At 43.9% G+C, this 19500-nt stretch overlaps 1 protein-coding gene across 2 annotated transcripts in view; it reads right to left on the reverse strand.

Annotated features, from left to right (window-relative positions):
• The window catches only part of NR3C1 (nuclear receptor subfamily 3 group C member 1), a 159169-nt gene that overhangs the window by 51590 nt on the left and 88079 nt on the right, over window positions 1-19500 (reverse strand). For both annotated transcript variants that reach the window (XM_084636517.1, XM_084636518.1), the window contains exon 3: window positions 3837-4000. In XM_084636517.1, the coding sequence (XP_084492643.1) occupies window positions 3837-4000 (164 nt within the window). The remainder of the gene's footprint in view (window positions 1-3836; window positions 4001-19500) is intronic.

The following is a 19500-nucleotide window of genomic DNA, read 5'->3' on the forward strand; positions in this document are numbered from 1 at the left end:
CTATAATACTATTATGGGATTGTTTAAGATATACTTATCAATTTCCATATAGGATGTCACACATAGCTGGCATACAGTCTACTTAAACTTTGACCTTCAAAATCACATGCCCTATATAAGTTTTATCACATATTAACACACACAATTTACATAAAAATGACACCAACAACACAACCAATGAAAGAAAAGCAAACAAAAATAAATGATACCAAGCAAAGATAACAATAAACCCTCTCACACTCTCAGTGAATGGGTGTATTATATAAATGTACATGTACTCCATGCTTTAGGTACTCACACCACTATCAATTTTTTTTTTTTTACTAGGAACATAGTCTAGATATGAGAAAGTTACTTACTTTACAGTAATTGGAAATTTCTCAAGATGGGTAGTCTCCATATGTATTCCACTGTGGGTATGCACGTGCTTCATGCACCCAGAGCTGGAGAATTCTGAAAGCAGCGTCACTTGGCTCATGTATACATCCTCACTCTCCTCATGGCTCCAACCATGAAGGTAGAGCAGACTGAGCATCTCTCCAGTTCTTTCACTCCCACAAATTGAAGAATGCAGAGGTGAAGGAGGGGGTGGGTAGTGCAATATAGATAGGGACCACAGACCTCAAAGAATCTTCACTTGCGATACGGTAAGTAACTTTCTCTTCTTCTTTGATTGCTGGTTCCTATGTCTATTCCACTGCAGGTGACTGATAAGCAGTACTCAAATAGGAGGAGGATACTAGTGGCACAGCTATTTGAAGAACCACTGTCCTGAACAGGGCCATCCCTAGCTATTCTTGGGCCCTAAGCAGCACCCCCAGGGGGCCGGGGCTAGCTTGGGGGGGGTAGGGGGGAACCCCACCCCCCAGCACTCACCAGCAGTGCGGCTGGGGCCGGGTCACTGCACTTCCCACTGCTGGTAAGGGCAGGCCCGGCCCTGTAGCAGTCCTCATTGGGGGTGGGAGTGGGGAGAAGCAGGGCGGGAGCTTTTGGGAAGGGGTGGAGTGGGGGCAGGTGGGGGTGGAGCAGGGGCCATGGGAAAGAGGTGGGGCAGGGGCTGGAGCAGCATGCAGCTGCACAGGGCACCAGAAAATTTGGTGCCCCAAATTTCCTGGTGCCCTATGCAGCTGCATACTTTGCATATGGGTAGGGACAGCCCTGGTCCCAAAAGACGTGTCACCCTTTCCTTGGTGCTCAAGAGGAACCCGCTCTATTGCTTCTTGCTGTAAGGAGGACTCTATTTCTTATTTGAGAATCTCCTCATTAGAATGGCCCCTGAAAAGGGGCAGGAATGAAGGATTTGGAGAGAGCAATAGGGTAAATTAAATTGCATAATTGGAATGGATGAAGATTAACAGACACTTGTCCATTGTTATTTCACTCCAGGTCTGGAAAAAGAGTGCTAGGATGTGTGGGAATCAGTAGTTGGTGATGTCATACATTTGCAGCTCTTGAACGCCTGTCAAAATGTTCATTTGGCTGGGGGCAGGATGATGCTGATGCTCAGGCTGGCAGAAGGTGCAGGGAAACAGGACTTCTGAACCCACCGCCCCTTACATGGTGGCTTACAAGGCTGCTGGTGGTAAAGTGGTTGATTGCCTGTGGAATTTTCTCTTGGGGCCACTATATATGTTCCCAGGGAGAGGAAGGTGGCCCTGGAATCCTTTAGAATGTGTAAGGACCCATCTATCTTTTGGTTAGAGATGGGTTTCATCCAAGGGCAGGTTCTCCACAGTGTTCTGGATCTCTCTGAGAAACCCCGAAGCGTGAAGCAATGATTCAAGGCACATGACAATGGCTATTGCCATTTATCTTGAAGGTGTCTCTGCTGCTTCTACCACTGATCCTGGCAACCGACTTGCCTTCCTCAATGAGAGCGTGGAATGGAGCTGTCGTGTTAAGGAAACTTGTTGATGAAGTCCATGGATTTGGAATATTTCAGGTAATCATACTTAGGCAACAGTGCTTGGTAATTGGCTATTCTGAACTGAGGGTTAGAAGAAGTGAAGACCTTCCTTCCCAATAAATCTAGGTGTTTACCTGCTTTGTCAACCAGAGTAGACTTAGGGTATTGCTGTCTAGAAGTCTCCATAGCAAACTGGATAACCAAAGAATTAGTTGTAGAATGAGAAGACAATAGCATTTTTCTGCTCTCTTAGGGGTACGGGCACTAGTGGCTGGGGTACACCAGACTGCTCTTGCTGGTTCCAGAATGGCTTCATTAACAGGAAGCACTATTTGGCTGGATCCAAAAGCCTGTAGGATGTCCAGGAGTTTATGTTGGGGATCCTGAATTTCCTCAAGGGAGATCTGCAGTGCCACTACCATCCTACATAACAGTTCCTGGAACTGCTTATGGTCACTAGGGATATGTATGGGAGAAGATATTGGAGAAACTGCTTCATCCACAGATGATGACAGTCTTGTCGGTACCAGAAGAATTGCTGGATATGGCTCATAATCCTCCCGCTTCCATGGGGTCAGATGGAAGCTCTGGCTGTCCTCTTGCAGGGGAATGGTGAACTGACTCCCTAGCGGATCACGTCAACTCTGCAGGGTGGTACGGCCCCAACATGGCCAGTAAAACAAGTCAAAGTGTGTTTGTGGAGGTGCCCACAGCTTGGGGTACCAACAGCTGTGAGGCAGGTGCTGAGGTGGAGGTTGGCTCCAGACTAGTCCAGGTCCCCTGTCCTCAGAGGAGGAGACATCAGTTCCTCAGGGGTTCAGAATCTACTGAGAGAGAAAATGCCAATTCTGGATCCATCAGTGGTACTGACGGTTCAGCTGGAAGGAAACCATGGCTGGACAATGGGATGGGGAACACACTCCTCCCTTAAGGAAATTGGGGGATCAAGGAGAGCAAAAATGTCATCAGGTGGAGCATGAGACTCTGCTGTCCCTGGAGTGTGAGGGGTCCTGTCTCTCCAAATCAACTTATGCAGGGTTATATCCAACTTCTTAGAAGTGGACCTGGAGGAGGATTTGCTCTCATGTTTATGAGAATGCTTCCTGCCTTCTTGACAAGACCCCGATGGGGTCTGTGGGAGTAGATTCCCTTGCCTAACTCAGACCTCATGGCAGGAAGTGCAATCCTTGCTGAGTCAAGCTGCTGAATGGGGTTGGGGGAAAGGTCCCCCAGCCCAGATCCGACTGTGATCTCTTAGCTTTCTCCGTTAAGTGCTTCTTAAGACAAATTCCTGCATTTCCTGGTACTACTGGGAAAAGTGTACCAGACACTGCACCGTGCCATGACACAAGCTTCCCCATGGCAGGACAGGCAGCACTGATGGTCATCACTGACTAAGAAGGAGCATGGGCAACAAGTACAGATCTTGAAGTGTACAGGCCTGAATGTAGTACAGCACCCTTAACGTGGTACACAAGGATAATTCCCCAAGACGGGGAATTACTTAACTATAAAACTTAGCTAAAACTATTGAGTAAAATTCAAAACTATTTACTATATATTTTTACAGACTAAAGAACAAAGGAAGACAAAGATCCGGATGCTGGAGGATCTGACGTAGGTCACACGGTGGTAAGAAGGAACTGGAGAAGTGGTTGGTCAGCTCTGGTCTTTACCTCCACAGTTGGAGGCACAGAGGACAGTGAGGGTACATGAGCAGACCAACAGACACTACTTTCAAAATTCTCTGACTCTGGGCACATGGCGTACACGTGTACCCACAGTGGAATACACGAGGTCAGCATTTGTAGAAGAAATAGTTAATTTCCCATAGGATTCTAGGAAGTAGCAAGGATGCCTGCAGAGGCATTAGATTGTACATATGTTTTATAAGTTTTAACAGATAATAAACTCTCAAAACACATCCTACCTTCCACAGCTCTTTTGAAGAATACTTTGCAGCTGCCGCAAGTTAGGACACCATAATGACATCCAGAGGCTTCATCAGAACAGACCAGGCAAAGCTTGGGAGGTGGTCCTGTTGCTGTTGAGGTGGTGGATGGAGAAGAGCTTACATCAGATCTCACTCCAGGGCTAAAAAACAAACAGGAGGGAAGAAATTTCAGTCATACTTCTTGGAAAACCATGTCATAGTCAGAAGAGGAGTCACGTATGTTAAGTAACTTCAGTAATGTATTTACATAGTATATTTTGCATTTAGACCTGTTAAATCTATCATCTTTGTTACAGATTATGTACCCAGTGATATGCAGGTATTAAAATGTTGTATTGCTTATATCAGAGTCATGATTCAAGAAATTCAACAAAAACAATATTCTTTTTCCAGGCTACTAATTAATCACAGAAATTCATGATGGAACTTCACATCTTAGTCAGCAGGTGGAAATTCCTACAGCTTTCTAGATTTTAATCCATACTGAAAATTAACCCCTATATTAATAGAAGTAATGGACCCACTCAATCCAGGAGCTTAAACTAAGATATTTAACAATACTAGGGTTCCCAGATATCCCTAATGGGGAAGAGGGGGAGTTGGAGGAGTGAGAGAGACCCTGTTGCTCTTTAATCTTCTACCCTAAGTCCCCCATACTTTGTAAAATCCTCAACTCTTTTTTCTTTTTTTTAAATATTGCTTTAAATCGGTATTTCCCAAACTGTTGAAAACGGAGTTTCAGGAATAAAACCCGATTAAGTGCCACTGCCCGTTCCATGAGTTGTTAAAGGCCTGCCCATCTTAATTTATGCATCTTCAGCCTCATTTTCCCCCTCCTCTCTGCCTAAGCTAGTCCTACATCAGCCTGCCTCCACTTTATAATACACTTATAAATCTTCATACCACTTCTCCTTTCTTACACATTTTAATGAGATGTGAAACAATTAAAATATCCCATTTGCATCCGAGTGAGCATCAGCTAAATGAATGGGACAATTCACAGCAGGCTCTCCAGCAGATATTGCTGCATCAGTTATACTTGATTCATGCTTTGAAGATTTTCTTCGCAGCCAAACAACTTTCAAACAGAGGCTTTCAAACAAATAATAATAAATAAATAATACTAATACTACAACTAATAATAATACATAGAAAAACCGCTGGAGAACAAATAGGCGGCCTTTGCTGCAGCTGGTCCTTTGTATCCTTTACTAGGGAACAGTTAACCTGTTGGGACCACCACTTTAGGTCAACCTTAAATGCTAGAAAGTATAATTCTAACCTCCCACTTTACCTAACATTCTTGTAGAAAACTAAACTGTAGTTAATGTGTGTTTTTTTGAAAATTTACATTCAGAAATCTTTGCTGACAGGCTCAGTGTCTCTTGTCCAAACACAAGAGTGTTTGTCTCAGGGTTATCAGCAAGAGATAGTTTAATAAATTATTATAATATATATATATATATATATATATATATAAATTATTATTATTATTATTATCCTTTGGGCTATCTGCAAAAATAATAAGGAAAGAAAATTTAGCAGAACCATGACAAGCTTACACTACGAAAGAGTTTGACAACATTTCTCTTTTATGGGATTAATGTCAATATCTATAGATTCGCAGTTAGCGAACATGTGGAAATTTGGCTGAGAAAAATTAAAATCCATGAGCAGAAAGAGTACAAACTAGTCAGAAACAGATTCTATTGAGACAAACAACAACGAGCAGCAAAATGCAGAATTATTTAGAACATCTAAACAAAAGATTGCAATGTAGAATAAGAAAGTAGGATTCTTTATCAAAACAGACTAATAAAAACAAGCAAAAATCCCATGTGGAGGTAAATCCACATGCTTGTTTATCAAATGATTAATAAAAACAAGCCCAAGTTCTTGTCAGAGAAAAATGAAATAAGATCAAACAGTTAAAAGCTAAATCTGTGTATCATGATTTTTTTTTTAAATGGATTTGGAAAGTATTAAGCAAAATAAAAATAAAGCTCAACGCATCTTGATAACACCAAATAATAACTGAACTCAGAAGACGGGGAAGCAAACATGTTTAGTAGCAGGGCTCAATAATTACAGGCAGCTTTGATTAGTGTTATGGAACCAACAGAACTTTCCACATAAATAACTAATGGGGAAAATAGAGATGTAAATTTTTTATTCAAGTCTATTTTGGTTTTCTAATGATATCATTTGTTGATTTTCTTACACCTAACCCCCTGTCCATCCTTCAAGCCCCAGACTGTAACTTCTGTCTGAAACACAGACAACTTAAAGTGACCATTTTGGCAAACTGTATGCAAAGGAGAAGTTTCTTTAAGGGTGTGGATCCAAAACCTTTGAAGTCAATGGGAACTATGCCATTTACTTGAAATGGGAGAAGGATAATACCCTAACCCAGGAGATTGCTTTTATTATAGTTCACTTTTGTTCACTGCACAGGGAGTCTTTCTTTGTTAGAGTCAAAATATCAGCATGAAGAAATCATGAATACACAATTCATAGTTTTAAATCATCCCATAAATAACGAATACTCATTAATTTGCTAATTTTGCACATTTTTAAGAATAGGTTATAAACTGTATCCCTTTCCCTCCTTGCAGAATCACCTACAAAGCACTGCTCAAATAAGAGAGAGAAATCATGCATGGAAGGTAATTTCTAACATTATTCTAAGATTATTTCCTCCCCCCTCCCTCCACACACCTTGGAAAATGAGGGTATGTCTACACTACGGAATAAGGTCGAATTTATAGAAGTCGTTTTTTTAGAAATCGGTTATATATTCGAGTGTGTGTGTCCTCACAGAAAATGCTCCAAGTGCATTAACTCAGCGGAGCGCTTCCACAGTACCGAGGCTAGAGTCGACTTCCGGAGCGTTGCACTGTGGATAGCTATCCCACAGTTCCCACAGTCTCCGCTGCCCATTGGAATTCTGGGTTGAGATCCCAATGTCTGATGGGGCTAAAACATTGTCGCGGGTGGTTCTGGGTACATATCGTCAGGCCCCCGTTCCCTCCCTCCCTCTGTGAAAGCAAGGGCAGACAATCGTTTCGCGCCTTTTTTCCTGAGTTACCTGTGCAGACGCCATACCAAGGCAAGCATGGAGGCCACTCAGCTCACTTTGGCAATTAGGAGCACATTAAACACCACACGCATTATCCAGCAGTATATGCAGCACCGGAACCTGGCAAAGAGATACCGGGCGAGGAGGCGACGTCAGCGCGGTCACGTGAGTGATCAGGACATGGACACAGATTTCTCTGAAAGCATGGACCCTGCCAATGCATGCATCATGGTGCTAATGGGGCAGGTTCATGCTGTGGAACGCCGATTCTGGGCTCGGGAAACAAGCACAGACTGGTGGGACCGCATAGTGTTGCAGGTCTGGGACGATTTCCAGTGGCTGCAAAACTTTCGCATGCGTAAGGGCACTTTCATGGAACTTTGTGACTTGCTTTCCCCTGCCCTGAAGCGCAGGAATACCAAGATGAGAGCAGCCCTCACAGTTGAGAAGCGAGTGGCGATAGCCCTGTGGAAGCTTGCAACGCCAGACAGCTACCGGTCAGTTGGGAATCAATTTGGAGTGGGCAAATCTACTGTGGGGGCTGCTGTGATGCAAGTAGCCAACACAATCAAAGATCTGCTGATATCAAGGGTAGTGACCCTGGGAAATGTGCAGGTCATAGTGGATGGCTTTGCTGCAATGGGATTCCCTAACTGTGGTGGGGCCACAGACGGAACCCATATCCCTATCTTGGCACCGGAGCACCAAGCCGGCGAGTACATAAACCGCAAGGGGTACTTTTCGATAGTGCTGCAAGCTCTGGTGGATCACAAGGGACGTTTCACCAACATCAGCGTGGGATGGCCGGGAAAGGTACATGACGCTTGCATCTTCAGGAACTCTGGTCTGTTTCAAAAGCTGCAGGAAGGGACTTTATTCCCAGACCAGAAAATAACTGTTGGGGATGTTGAAATGCCTATATGTATCCTTGGGGACCCAGCCTACCCCTTAATGCCATGGCTCATGAAGCCGTACACAGGCAGCCTGGATAGTAGTCAGGAGCTGTTCAACTACAGGCTGAACAAGTGCAGAATGGTGGTAGAATGTGCATTTGGACGTTTAAAGGCGCGCTGGCGCAGTTTACTGACTCACTTAGACCTCAGCGAAACTAATATTCCCACTGTTATTACTGCTTGCTGTGTGCTCCACAATATCTGTAAGAGTAAGGGGGAGACGTTTATGGCGGGGTGGGAGGTTGAGGCAAATCGCCTGGCTGCTGGTTACGCGCAGCCAGACACCAGGGCGGTTAGAAGAGCACAGGAGGGCGCGGTACGTATCAGAGAAGCTTTGAAAACCAGTTTCATGACTGGCCAGGCTACGGTGTGAAAGATCTGTTTGTTTCTCCTTGATGAAACCCCCCGCCCCTTGGTTCACTCTACTTCCCTGTAAGCTAACCACCCGCCCCTCCTCCCGTCAACCACCACTTGCAGAGGCAATAAAGTCATTGTTGCTTCACATTCATGCATTCTTTATTCATTCATCACACAAATAGGGGGATGACTACCAAGGTAGCCCAGGAAGGGTGGTGGAGGAGGGAAGGAAAATGCCACACAGCACTTTAAGCACAGCACTTTAAAAGTTTACAACTTTAAAATTTATTGAATGACAGCCTTCTTTTTTTTGGGCAATCCTCTGTGGTGGGGTGGCTGGTTGGCCGGAGGCCCCCCCACCGCGTTCTTGGGCGTCTGGGTGTGGAGGCTATGGAACTTGGGGAGGAGGGCGGTTGGTTACTCAGGGGCTGCAGTGGCAGTCTGTGCTCCAGCTGCCTTTGCTGCAGCTCAACCATACACTGGAGCATACTGGTTTGGTCCGCCAGCAGCCACAGCATTGAATCCTGCCTCCTCTCATCACACTGCCGCCACATTTGAGCTTCAGCCCTCTCTTCAGCCTGCCACTTACTCTCTTCAGCCTGCCACTTACTCTCTTCAGCCCGCCACCTCTCCTCCCGGTCATTTTGTGCTTTCCTGCACTCTGACATTATTTGCCTCCACGCATTCGTCTATGCTCTGTCAGTGTGGGAGGACAGCATGAGCTCGGAGAACATTTCATCGCGAGTGCGTTTTTTTTTCTTTCTAAGCTTCACTAGCCTCTGGGAAGGAGAAGATCCTGTGATCATTGAAACACATGCAGCTGGTGGAGAAAAAAAAAGGGACAGCGGTATTTAAAAAGACACATTTTATAAAACAGTGGCTACACTCTTTCAGGGTAATCCTTGCTGTTAACATTACATACATAGCACATGTGCTTTCGTTACAAGGTCGCATTTTGCCTCCCCCCACCGCGTGGCTACCCCCTCAACCCTCCCCCCTCCCTGTGGCTAACAGCGGGGAACATTTCTGTTTAGCCACAGGCAAACAGCCCAGCAGGAATGGGCTCCTCTGAGTCCCTGAAGAAAAGCACTCTATTTCAACCAGGTGACCATGAATTATATCTCACTCTCCTGAGGATAACACAGAGAGATAAAGAATGGATGTCGTTTGAATGCCAGCAAACATACACTGCAATGCTTTGTTCTACAATGATTCCCGAGTACGTGTTACTGGCCTGGAGTGGTAAAGTGTCCTACCATTAAGGACACAATAAGGCTGCCCTCCCCAGAAACCTTTTGCAAAGGCTTTAGGAGTACATCTAGGAGAACCGCGAATGCCAGCGCAAAGTAATTCTTTCACATGCTTGCTTTTAAACCATGTATAGTATTTTAAAAGGTACACTCACCAGAGGTCCCTTCTCCACCTGCTGGGTCCAGGAGGCAGCCTTGGGTGGGTTCGGGGGGTACTGGCTCCAGGTCCAGGGTGAGAAACAGTTCCTGGCTGTCGGGAAAACCGGTTTCTCTGCTTGCTTGCTGTGAGCTATCATCTTCTTCGTCCCCAAAACCTGCTTCCGTATTGCCTCCATCTCCATTGAAGGAGTCAAACAACACAGCTGGGGTAGTGGTGGCTGAACCCCCTAAAATGGCATGCAGCTCATCATAGAAGCGGCATGTTTGGGGCTCTGACCCGGAGCGGCCGTTCGCCTCTCTGGTTTTCTGGTAGGCTTGCCTCAGCTCCTTCAGTTTCACGCGGCACTGCTTCGGGTCCCTGTTATGGCCTCTGTCCTTCATGCCCTGGGAGATTTTCACAAAGGTTTTGGCATTTCGAAAACTGGAACGGAGTTCTGATACAACGGATTCCTCTCCCCAAACAGCGATCAGATCCCATACCTCCTGTTCGGTCCATGCTGGAGCTCTTTTGTGATTCTGGGACTCCATCATGGTCACCTGTGCTGATGAGCTCTGCATGGTCACCTGCAGGTTGTCACGCTGGCCAAACAGGAAATGAGATTTAAAAGTTCACGGTTCTTTTCCTGTCTACCTGGCCAGTGCATCTGAGTTGAGAGTGCTGTCCAGAGCGGTCACAATGGAGCACTCTGGGATAGCTCCCGGAGGCCAATACCATCGAATTGTGTCCACAGTACCCCAAATTCGAGCCGGCAAGGTCGATTTAAGCACTAATCCACTTGTCAGGGGTGGAGTAAGGAAATCTATTTTAAGAGCCCTTTAAGTCGAAATAAAGGGCTTCATTGTGTGGACGGGTGCAGGTTTACATCGATTTAACGCTGCTAAATTTGACCTAAAGTCCTAGTGTAGACCAGGGCTGAGAAATATTTTTCTTTGGGGTACTTAATGTTTCTCATTGAGATAGTCATACTTAATACTAAGCCCCCCCATGCTCAAAGATTCCTCTTCACTTCCTACTGTGGAGAAAATCTTCAGCTTCAATAACAGGTCAAGGTTACCATTTAATACAACTATCCATTCAGAGAATCCAGGAGAATGAAGGAAAATGTACGTGGAATGGAGTTACTTTTTGAATTCACTTTGATATTTGGCTGTTTTCTCACTAATGGTAAATATTTTTCTAACAATAAGATCAACAGATTGGACCAGGAAATTCAATATTCAGGAAAGTTCCTGAAAGAACCACTGCTATTATCAACATCTGTCTCTACTGTCATCTACAGAAGCATTCAAACCTTTCTAAAACTGTGATTAACACATGACCACTTGGCACTTTCTAACTTCAACACTCCACTTTTTCTAAGACAATATCCACTTTGCACCTCTTCACACATGGTCTTTGAGTGAGATGTTTTCACCATTTGCTTCTGCAATGCTTCTCTGGAGTACTTTAAATCATCATAGTGGCTGAAGACTGTACGATGCATAAGTAAGCCTATGACAGGATCTCAGCCTCCTCAAAATCATAGGTTTCAGAGTAGCAGCCAATGAAGTGAGCTGTAGCTCACGAAACCTTATGCTCAAATAAATTTGTTAGTCTCTAAGGTGCCACAAGTACTCAAAATCATAGTCTGCTATTTTCTTGATTTAGGAGGGAGAGCATGGGCGGTAAGTAGAGCCCTCCTTTGGGGAGGCTAGCCCCCAGTTCCACCTGTTCTGTTCCCTGAGGCCAGAGCCCCACCACCCCTCTGCAGCTGGAGCCACAAGACCCCTGCCACTGCCTAGTGGCTGGAGCCATGAGCCCCTTCCACCTGGAGAAGCACCGAGCATCCCTCCCGCCCTCCCTGGCTAGAGGAGGTCCTGAGCGCCCCCGCAGCCAGTAGCCTTGGGCCGGCCACAGCCATGCCGTGCCTCCCCAGCCCAGACCCCAAGCTGTCCCAGGGAAAAGCGTCTCCTCCCAAAGAAACTTTTCATATGCCCATGCAGGTTCCCATGTGGCTAAGGAAGTGGTATTTGCTACTCAGCTTCCTGGGTTCATCAGTAATCTCTCTGGAGTCAAGGAGATTACTGATGAGCCCGGGGAGCTAAACAGAAACATACTGCCTCCTCAGCCGCCCCGAACCTGCATGGGGTGTAATAAAGCAAAAACTTCGCCCCACCAAATCCCACAACCCAGCGTCCGGCAGCTTGTTGACTCATTTTCAATTTGTGATCCACTGTAACCCCCAAATCCTTTTCTGCTGTACTATTGCCTAGCCAGATGTTCCCCATTTTGTAGTTGTACATCTGAGTGTTCCTTCCTAAGTGTAGTACTTTGCACTTGTCTTTACTGGATTTCATCTTCTTGATTTCAGATCAATTCTCCAATTTGTCAAGGTCATTTAGAATTCTAATCCTGTCCTCCAAAGTGTTACCAACCCTTCCCAGCTTGGTGTCACCTCTACTCTGTTATCCAATTAGTTAATGAAAATATTGACTAGTATCAGACAGGCCTCGCCCCTGTGGGTCCTCCCTGGATACATCCCCCCACTTTGACAGAGAAGCATTAATAACTACTCTGAATACAATCTTTCAACCAGGTTTACACCAATCTTATAGTAATTTCCCTAGTTTGCTTATGAGAATTTCATGAGAGACTGTGTCATAAGCCTTACTAAAATCAAGATATATCACATCTGCAGCTTCCCCTCTATCTACTAGGACGGTAGCCCAGTCAAAGAAGGAAACGAGGTTTACTTGGCATGATTGGTTCTTGACAAATCTATGTTAGCTATTACTGAGGCTGAGAGTTTGTCACAAAGGTCACAGAAGTCATGGATTCTGTGACTTTTCACGACCTCCGTGACTTCTGCAACGGCTGGTGAGGCTGGCCTGAGGGCCACCTGAGAAGCTCGGGCAGCCCTTGGGCTAGCCGCACCGATCACTGCTGGGGCAGTCCCGGGGCATCCCCCTCCCCCCACCCCAGCAGCAGCAGGAGTTTGGGGGGGGGCAGTGGCTCAGGGTCCAGGAGGAGGTGAGGGCTCTGGGTGGTGCTTACCTCGGGGGGGGGGGGAGAGGGGGAAATGGGACGGGGCTCCCCAGAAGTGGCAACATCCCTCAGCTCCTAGGGGGAGGCGTGGCCTGCACGTTCCCGGTTCCCGGCCAATGGGAACTGCAGAGCCAGCACCTGGGGAGAAGGCAGTGCGCAGATCTGCCTGGACACATCTCCGCCTAGGAGCTAAGGGAAGGGGATGTTGCCGCTTCCGGGGAGGTGCAGAGCCGGGTAGGAAGCCTGCCAGCCCTGCCAACACCCCTCTCCCAGCACCAGTGGGGGATCCTTGCCCCCCTGGGCTGCCCTCCCCTCCAAACACCCATGCTGCCCCCGGGCCGCGCCCCTCCCTAAGATTTAGTCAGGGGTACATAGTACAAGTCATGGACTGGTCACGGGCTGTGAATTTTTGTTTACTGCCTGTGAACCTGTCCATGACTTTTACTAAAAATACCTGTGACTAAAACGTAGCCTTAGCTATTACTAGTACCCTTTAGGTGCTTACAATTGATTAATAATTTGTTCCAGTATCTATTCAGGTATCAAAGTTAGGCTGACTGGTATATAATTCCCCAGGTTCTTTTTATTCCTCTTTTTAAAGACAGGTATTACTGTTCTTCTCCAGTCCTCTGGGAACTTACCCATCCTCCATGAATTCTCAAATTTCTAATGGTTCCAAGATTGGTTCAGCTAGCTCAAGAACCCTAGACTAATTTCCGATTACATCTAACTTATCTAAATACTCTTTTAAATCTGTTATCTCCCTATTTCAGGCTGCGTTCCTTCCCCTTTGTTAGCATTTATTGTGTAATTATCTGGTCACCATTAACCCTTTTAGTGAAAAATGAAGCAAAATAGGCATTAGACACCTCACTGATGCCATCTATTATCAGCTCTCCTTCTCGCTAAGTAGAGGATCTACGCTTTCCTTTCCAGAGAGGATATGGTGGATAATAGTCTCACCAACACTAATTGAAATTTAATGCTTGAACTTAAATAGACAAACCAGCATGTACAAAACAGCAAATCCAGTTAGAATGATTGACCTCTGAGACCTGAGCACTGAAATGGGATAAAAAAACTTCCAAACTGTGTGTCGGACAAATGAAAACCTTATGTCATATGAGATTTTCAGGCATCTTATACTCTGTCTTTTATTAACAAAGGTTAGAGACAACCTACCAAATCTTTTCCATAGTGTTCTGTGACCTTGGCTTATTTCATTATGGTTATTTTATCTCTACTTCTAATACTTTCTTTCATCTAAGATTACTTGAATTGGGTCTCGGAAATGTTAGCTGGGGCAATTAGTAATAGATGCCACAGAAAGAGAACCTCAATTCTGATCTTAGGTAGAGGGAGAACCATGATTAGGTAATGGCTTGGATACACAGGCGAAGCTACAGTTCCCCCATTGCCTCAAATTATGACAGTGATGGCCAAGGCAGCTAGGGTTTGGAGAAGTGAATGATCTGAAAGGTCTTAGACATTATCCAATGTAATTAAAAAAATATAACAGGGTAGTCTGTGACCATACTATGAAATTAGATGATCCCACCATCAGAGTAAGCCTCCAACATTTGCCCTCAATGCCTGCATAGGTTAGTTAAGTATTATTAGTCTCATTTTACAGCTAGGAAACTGAGGCAGGGGTGGATCAGGTGACTTGTCTAAGCTCTCACAGAAAGTCTGTGGCACAGCTGGGAAGTGAACAAAGGCCTCCACTCCCTAGTGGAACCATTCTGTCTCTTTAGACTAACCTTTTCCTGGGGGGAAGAGGGAGAAACATTTAAAGAAGACAATTTGGCTACCATTTTGATAGTGTACTCACCGCTATTACCTGTCTATCTTTGAACCTGGGCAGAGCGTGCTTCTTTTGCATCGTCTCACTGTGCCTCCCAGATCAAAGGAGCTGCTGCTGTCTTCAAGCATAAGCAAGATCAAAGCTCCCATGCCTACTTGTTTGCTCATGTAAGCAAACTCCTATTACATGAAGAAAAGGAGTACTTGTGGCACCTTAGAGACTAACAAATAGAGACTAATAAATTTGTTAGTCTCTAAGGTGCCACAAGTACTCCTTTTCTTTTTGCGAATACAGACTAACACGGCTGCTACTCTGAATCCTATTACATGAAAAAGTTCCTTTTTCGTGCCATAACACAAATAGGGCCCAACAATGCACTCCTATTGCCACATTAAAACGCTACATATACTCCCTGAATGGTTGTAAGATTAAGTGTAAAATGATCTGCTCTCAGTTCCAGAAAACTTAAGCTCATTAGCTTTTGCACTTGCTGACCAATGAGCTTTATATCCACAACCTTTTTGAATTCCTTAGTCGTGATTACTTTTCTTACTGTTCTTTTAAGAAATGATTCCCATGTGATTATCCTAGTACCTGTTAACCCATTAAAGTCCTTATTATTGTCATGCTCCTGGCAGACAGGATAACACAAGAAGAGCCATACTGGGTCAATTAATGATCCATCTATTCCAGTATCCAACACTGGCTAATACCAGAGCTTCAGGAGGAGCATACAGAATAGGGGTGGGGTGGGGGTTGCAGATATCTACCTGTTTTCCCCTTTATATACTGGCATTATATTTTCTGTCCCTTTCCTAATAGTTCCTAACATTCTGTTAGCCTTTTTGACCACTGCAGTGCACAGCCAGAGGAACCAAGAGCAGGGAGTCTGTCCCTCTTGTGTGCTCAGTAAGCCCTGCTGGCCCACAGACAATGCAGAGGAGGAAGCCATCTGATTCAAGTGTAGGGGAGACAAAGGCTGGACAAGAGAAGAGCAAAAGGAGTAGGAGGGGACTAGAGGGAGAAGAAGAAAAACTGCCTGGGAGTTGGAGGAGAGGCATTGACTCTATTTGGGCAAGAAGACTGACTGGGAGCCAGTGGGGATGGAAGTGACACGAGACACAGATTGAATGAGGAGCTAAGAGGGGACTGGCTGGGCAAGGGAGACTGGGACAAGAAGCCTCAAGAGTGGACACTGGGACTGTTTACATGAAGAGAATGGGGTGGTATGAGACTGGGAAAGGGATAGGTTGGAAGGGATGGGGCAGAAGGGGTCAAGCTTGGGGAGAATGGGCAGAAGAGTTCACGTCCACTAGAGCACACGTCCCTCTGGAGCTTCGAATGGAACCTAAGTATCTCAAGTCCTGTCAGCATATATCTGCGAAAGCCACTAACAAAGCATGTTTCACTCTCAGTGTTAGTCCACATAGAGCAGTGGTTCTCAAACTTTTGTACTGGTGACCCCTTTCACATAGTAAGCCTTTGAGTGTGACCCCCCCTTATAAATTAAAACAACTTTTTAATATATTTAACACCATTATAAATGCTGGAGGAAAAACGGGGTTTGGGGTGGAGGCTGACAGCTAGCGACTCCCTGTGTAATAACCCAACTCCCAGTTTGAGAACCCCTGACAGAGGGTGACAACGTAACTGCTACCACATACTCCATTAGCTCAAGTGAAAGGTATCTGTGCAGTGTATCTAATCCTGCTGATGACCATGCAAGTCAACATGATGTCACATGATGTTTTCAGATTGCTTTTTTAGAAATGTAGGAAATTACATAAGTGATGGTAAAAAGATTACAGTTACAAATTCAAGCACTCTAAAGTTAGAAAATGCCTGAATTAAGGCTGATTGTGCAACCTTAATTTGGTCTACTTGTATCATATGTATTATGATAATTACATGATCACACACTTTTTCCACAGGACCCTGCCTCATTAAGTGAACAGAATGGATGGTGTTCAGTTAATAAGCAGCTATTCCATTTTGTTTTATTCTCATTATTCAACATATGGCCTTAGTTCTTATTTATTTCACACTACTCAAACACTATTATTAACACAGAATGGCCTCTTGAGCTTTTCTACTGAACTAACCACTACTGAACCTGAGTGCTTCACAAACACAAATTGATATTCAAAACACCCCCGTGAACTAAACAGGTATTATCGTCAGCATTTTATGGATGGAGAGCTGAGGCATGAGATTAAGATTAAAAAGTATGTATTAACTTTGGGCGCCAAATATAAGATACCTAAGATCTGCTTTTTCAAAGTACTTTATTATTATATAGTACTTTATACATTCAAGTACACTTCTCATTTTCTTCATTTCCAGCTGTGAGTGCTCAGCACTTTTGCAAAAGAGACTGTAGTGTCTCAAGCTGGACACTCATAAAATTAGGAGGAATTCACGAGTGATCACCTATGAAAAATTTGGTTTGAGTGACTTGACCAGCAACACATAAGAGCTCTATGAAGAGAAACTCCAGTTCTCCACAATGGCATTCAGCTGTCTTCACCAAGAGACTATGCCCTCTCTTCCTCCAATTTACTCTCTCACTCGCTAGGAAACTCCTAAATATTCAGTGCTGGACTTTGCAACACTGAGTGAGTGTATGTCTCCAAGTTTAACAGTCTCCCACATAGCAATCATATGTATGACCAGACTTTTTTTTTTTGATACCCTTCTTTGAATATCTCAAACTATCTTCAATCCTCCAATTCTGACACTACACAAATACTTATGTAGTGATTTTAGAGCTTCTTCAAGCAAGTTCATGAGAAGTAGATACCAGATTCTGATGACACTGCTTGCTGTTTGTTTAGATAATTTGATGTCTGTGTTTAATGGTATACTATAGTTTCACCATTTCCAACATTCACTTGACTGAGGAATTTTTTGTTCACAACACAAGAAACATTACCAGTTTGATTTAGATTGTCAACTCCTTGTGGCAGGGAGCTGGCACTGGGCAAATATAACTGTGCCAAGCACACTGCTGGCATCAAATAAGTCGATTAAAAAGATTCCCTATATTTTTCAGGCTGGTAGAGAGAAGAAAAGCATTACCGGTTTGATTTCCAGAGAGATTTCAGAAAGCAAGTCCAGTGGGTAAGGCATGAACCTGGGACGTGGGAGACTGGGGTTCAATTCCTAGCTCCACCACATGGTCTCTTTGTTATCCTGGTAAAGTAATTTAGATCTTGACTTCACTAGAGAAAAAGGTGTCATTTTATGAGGTGGGAACTAATGGTGATAAAAATACATCTCTTCCCCCCCCATCCCCCCAGTGTGGACATGCCAGTCTGTATAAAATGAGGAGGATAATGGTATTTTGCTGCTTCATGCAAGGGTTCCGCAAGGGTAAATTCACAGAAGTTTGGGTAGTGCTCAGATACTACTATAACAGGGGCTACCGAATTACCTAAACTAGATTTGAATACTGAAAGATTATCAAGTTACCTGATGTCTTGCTTCTCCTTCCCTAAAACTTTGTAAATTCATGACAATGTTTCCTTGAAAAGAGTTATTTACCAATTTTCATAGAGAACGCTAAGACTATGTCAAGCATATTCTACAGCTCCATCAACTTTAATTTTTAAGAAGGCTCATTTGCTCTATGAATACCATATAAAATGTAGTATGAGACAGAAAGCAGATAATATGACTTACAAAACTAAAAATAAACTGATTAATACAACAATAGCCAGCACTCTACTGTCTAATCTGGGTTTCTGGCATCTCTTACATGCAAGACTACATCAGATAAAGACAATATTTACTGACTGTATGGAGAGATACCAGATGCTACCTTTCCATAGTTGTGTGAAATTGTATTTTGTTTGCCACACAAACATGGAAACTAGGATGGATCACAATGAATGAAAACTAAAGAATTTCAGACAACAAAATGCAATTTTTAATAAAATAATTAACAAACTAGTTGTGTAATTAATATAAATCTTTACCCATAATCTCTTAAAGTAAAGCAGCATAAGAAGGAAACACCTACTATCTGAGCAAAAAAATTAGACTTCATGGTCTATCCTTTCACTGCAGAATTGTATTTTTAACCATCCTCAGAAAAATCAGTTAACTGACTCTTCTTGAATTAAATGAATAAAAAAATTGAGGTGACAGGAAGGCACATGCAAAAAGGCAAGAAAGTGTTCCAAATTGTAGACTTATGTTCACACACCCTGAAATAATTATTTTAGGATTTCAGGGTCCTAGTCCAGTACGCCATTTGTAGGGAAAACCTTCCATTAATTTATATATCATTTAACACATCACTTCATATGTAGGGTTAAAATACCTTACATAAACTAAATAATAAGCACTTTCCTACTGGGCTGCTCAAGTGACACCAACATAGGGGTTGGGGGAGAAGGCGTTATTTGCTTCTCTTTAGAGGCAGACAAAAGAAAGACAAAGACAGAAATAAAGACTGGCTGGAAAGAGAAGAGAAGAGTAGAGAGAAATTAGCTCTTCCTAAATCAAGTTATTTAACTAACAGCAATTTTTTTTGGTTAATGATTTGCCAGAGACTTCTCAAAGCAAGCTCAGAGTCCAAACATAGGCAAACAAGGGGGCAGTAAAACTCTTGGTGCTGTGAGCCAGATTTTCACTGTACAACGTCCACTGCCATGAGTGGACATGTTTGCATGAAGAGGTAAAATAAACATTTTTACAACTGGAAAGAGAACCTAACATCCATTTGGCTCCAAGTGAGTTACACTGGTCAAGAGCCCCGAGCAGACTGGGAAGAAATATCATAGGAAAATAGTGAATTAGTGATACAAGAGACTCTTATTGCTAGAATATTAAAACAGAGATAGAGACATGGAAGCTCAGAAAACTGACAGATCTGTAATTAACTATGAAAACTTTAGAAGAAAGTTGTGACAGATAAAGTTATTCACTCCCCTGAAGTAGTAAGCCTTCCTTCAGTTCAATTCTTTGCTACTGAGAAAAACCCTTAATGTTTTAAAATACAACAGTTCA

The sequence above is a fragment of the Lepidochelys olivacea genome (assembly GCF_965140295.1).
Source record: "Lepidochelys olivacea isolate rLepOli2 genome assembly, chromosome: 8".
In the NCBI taxonomy this organism is placed as follows: domain Eukaryota; kingdom Metazoa; phylum Chordata; order Testudines; family Cheloniidae; genus Lepidochelys; species Lepidochelys olivacea.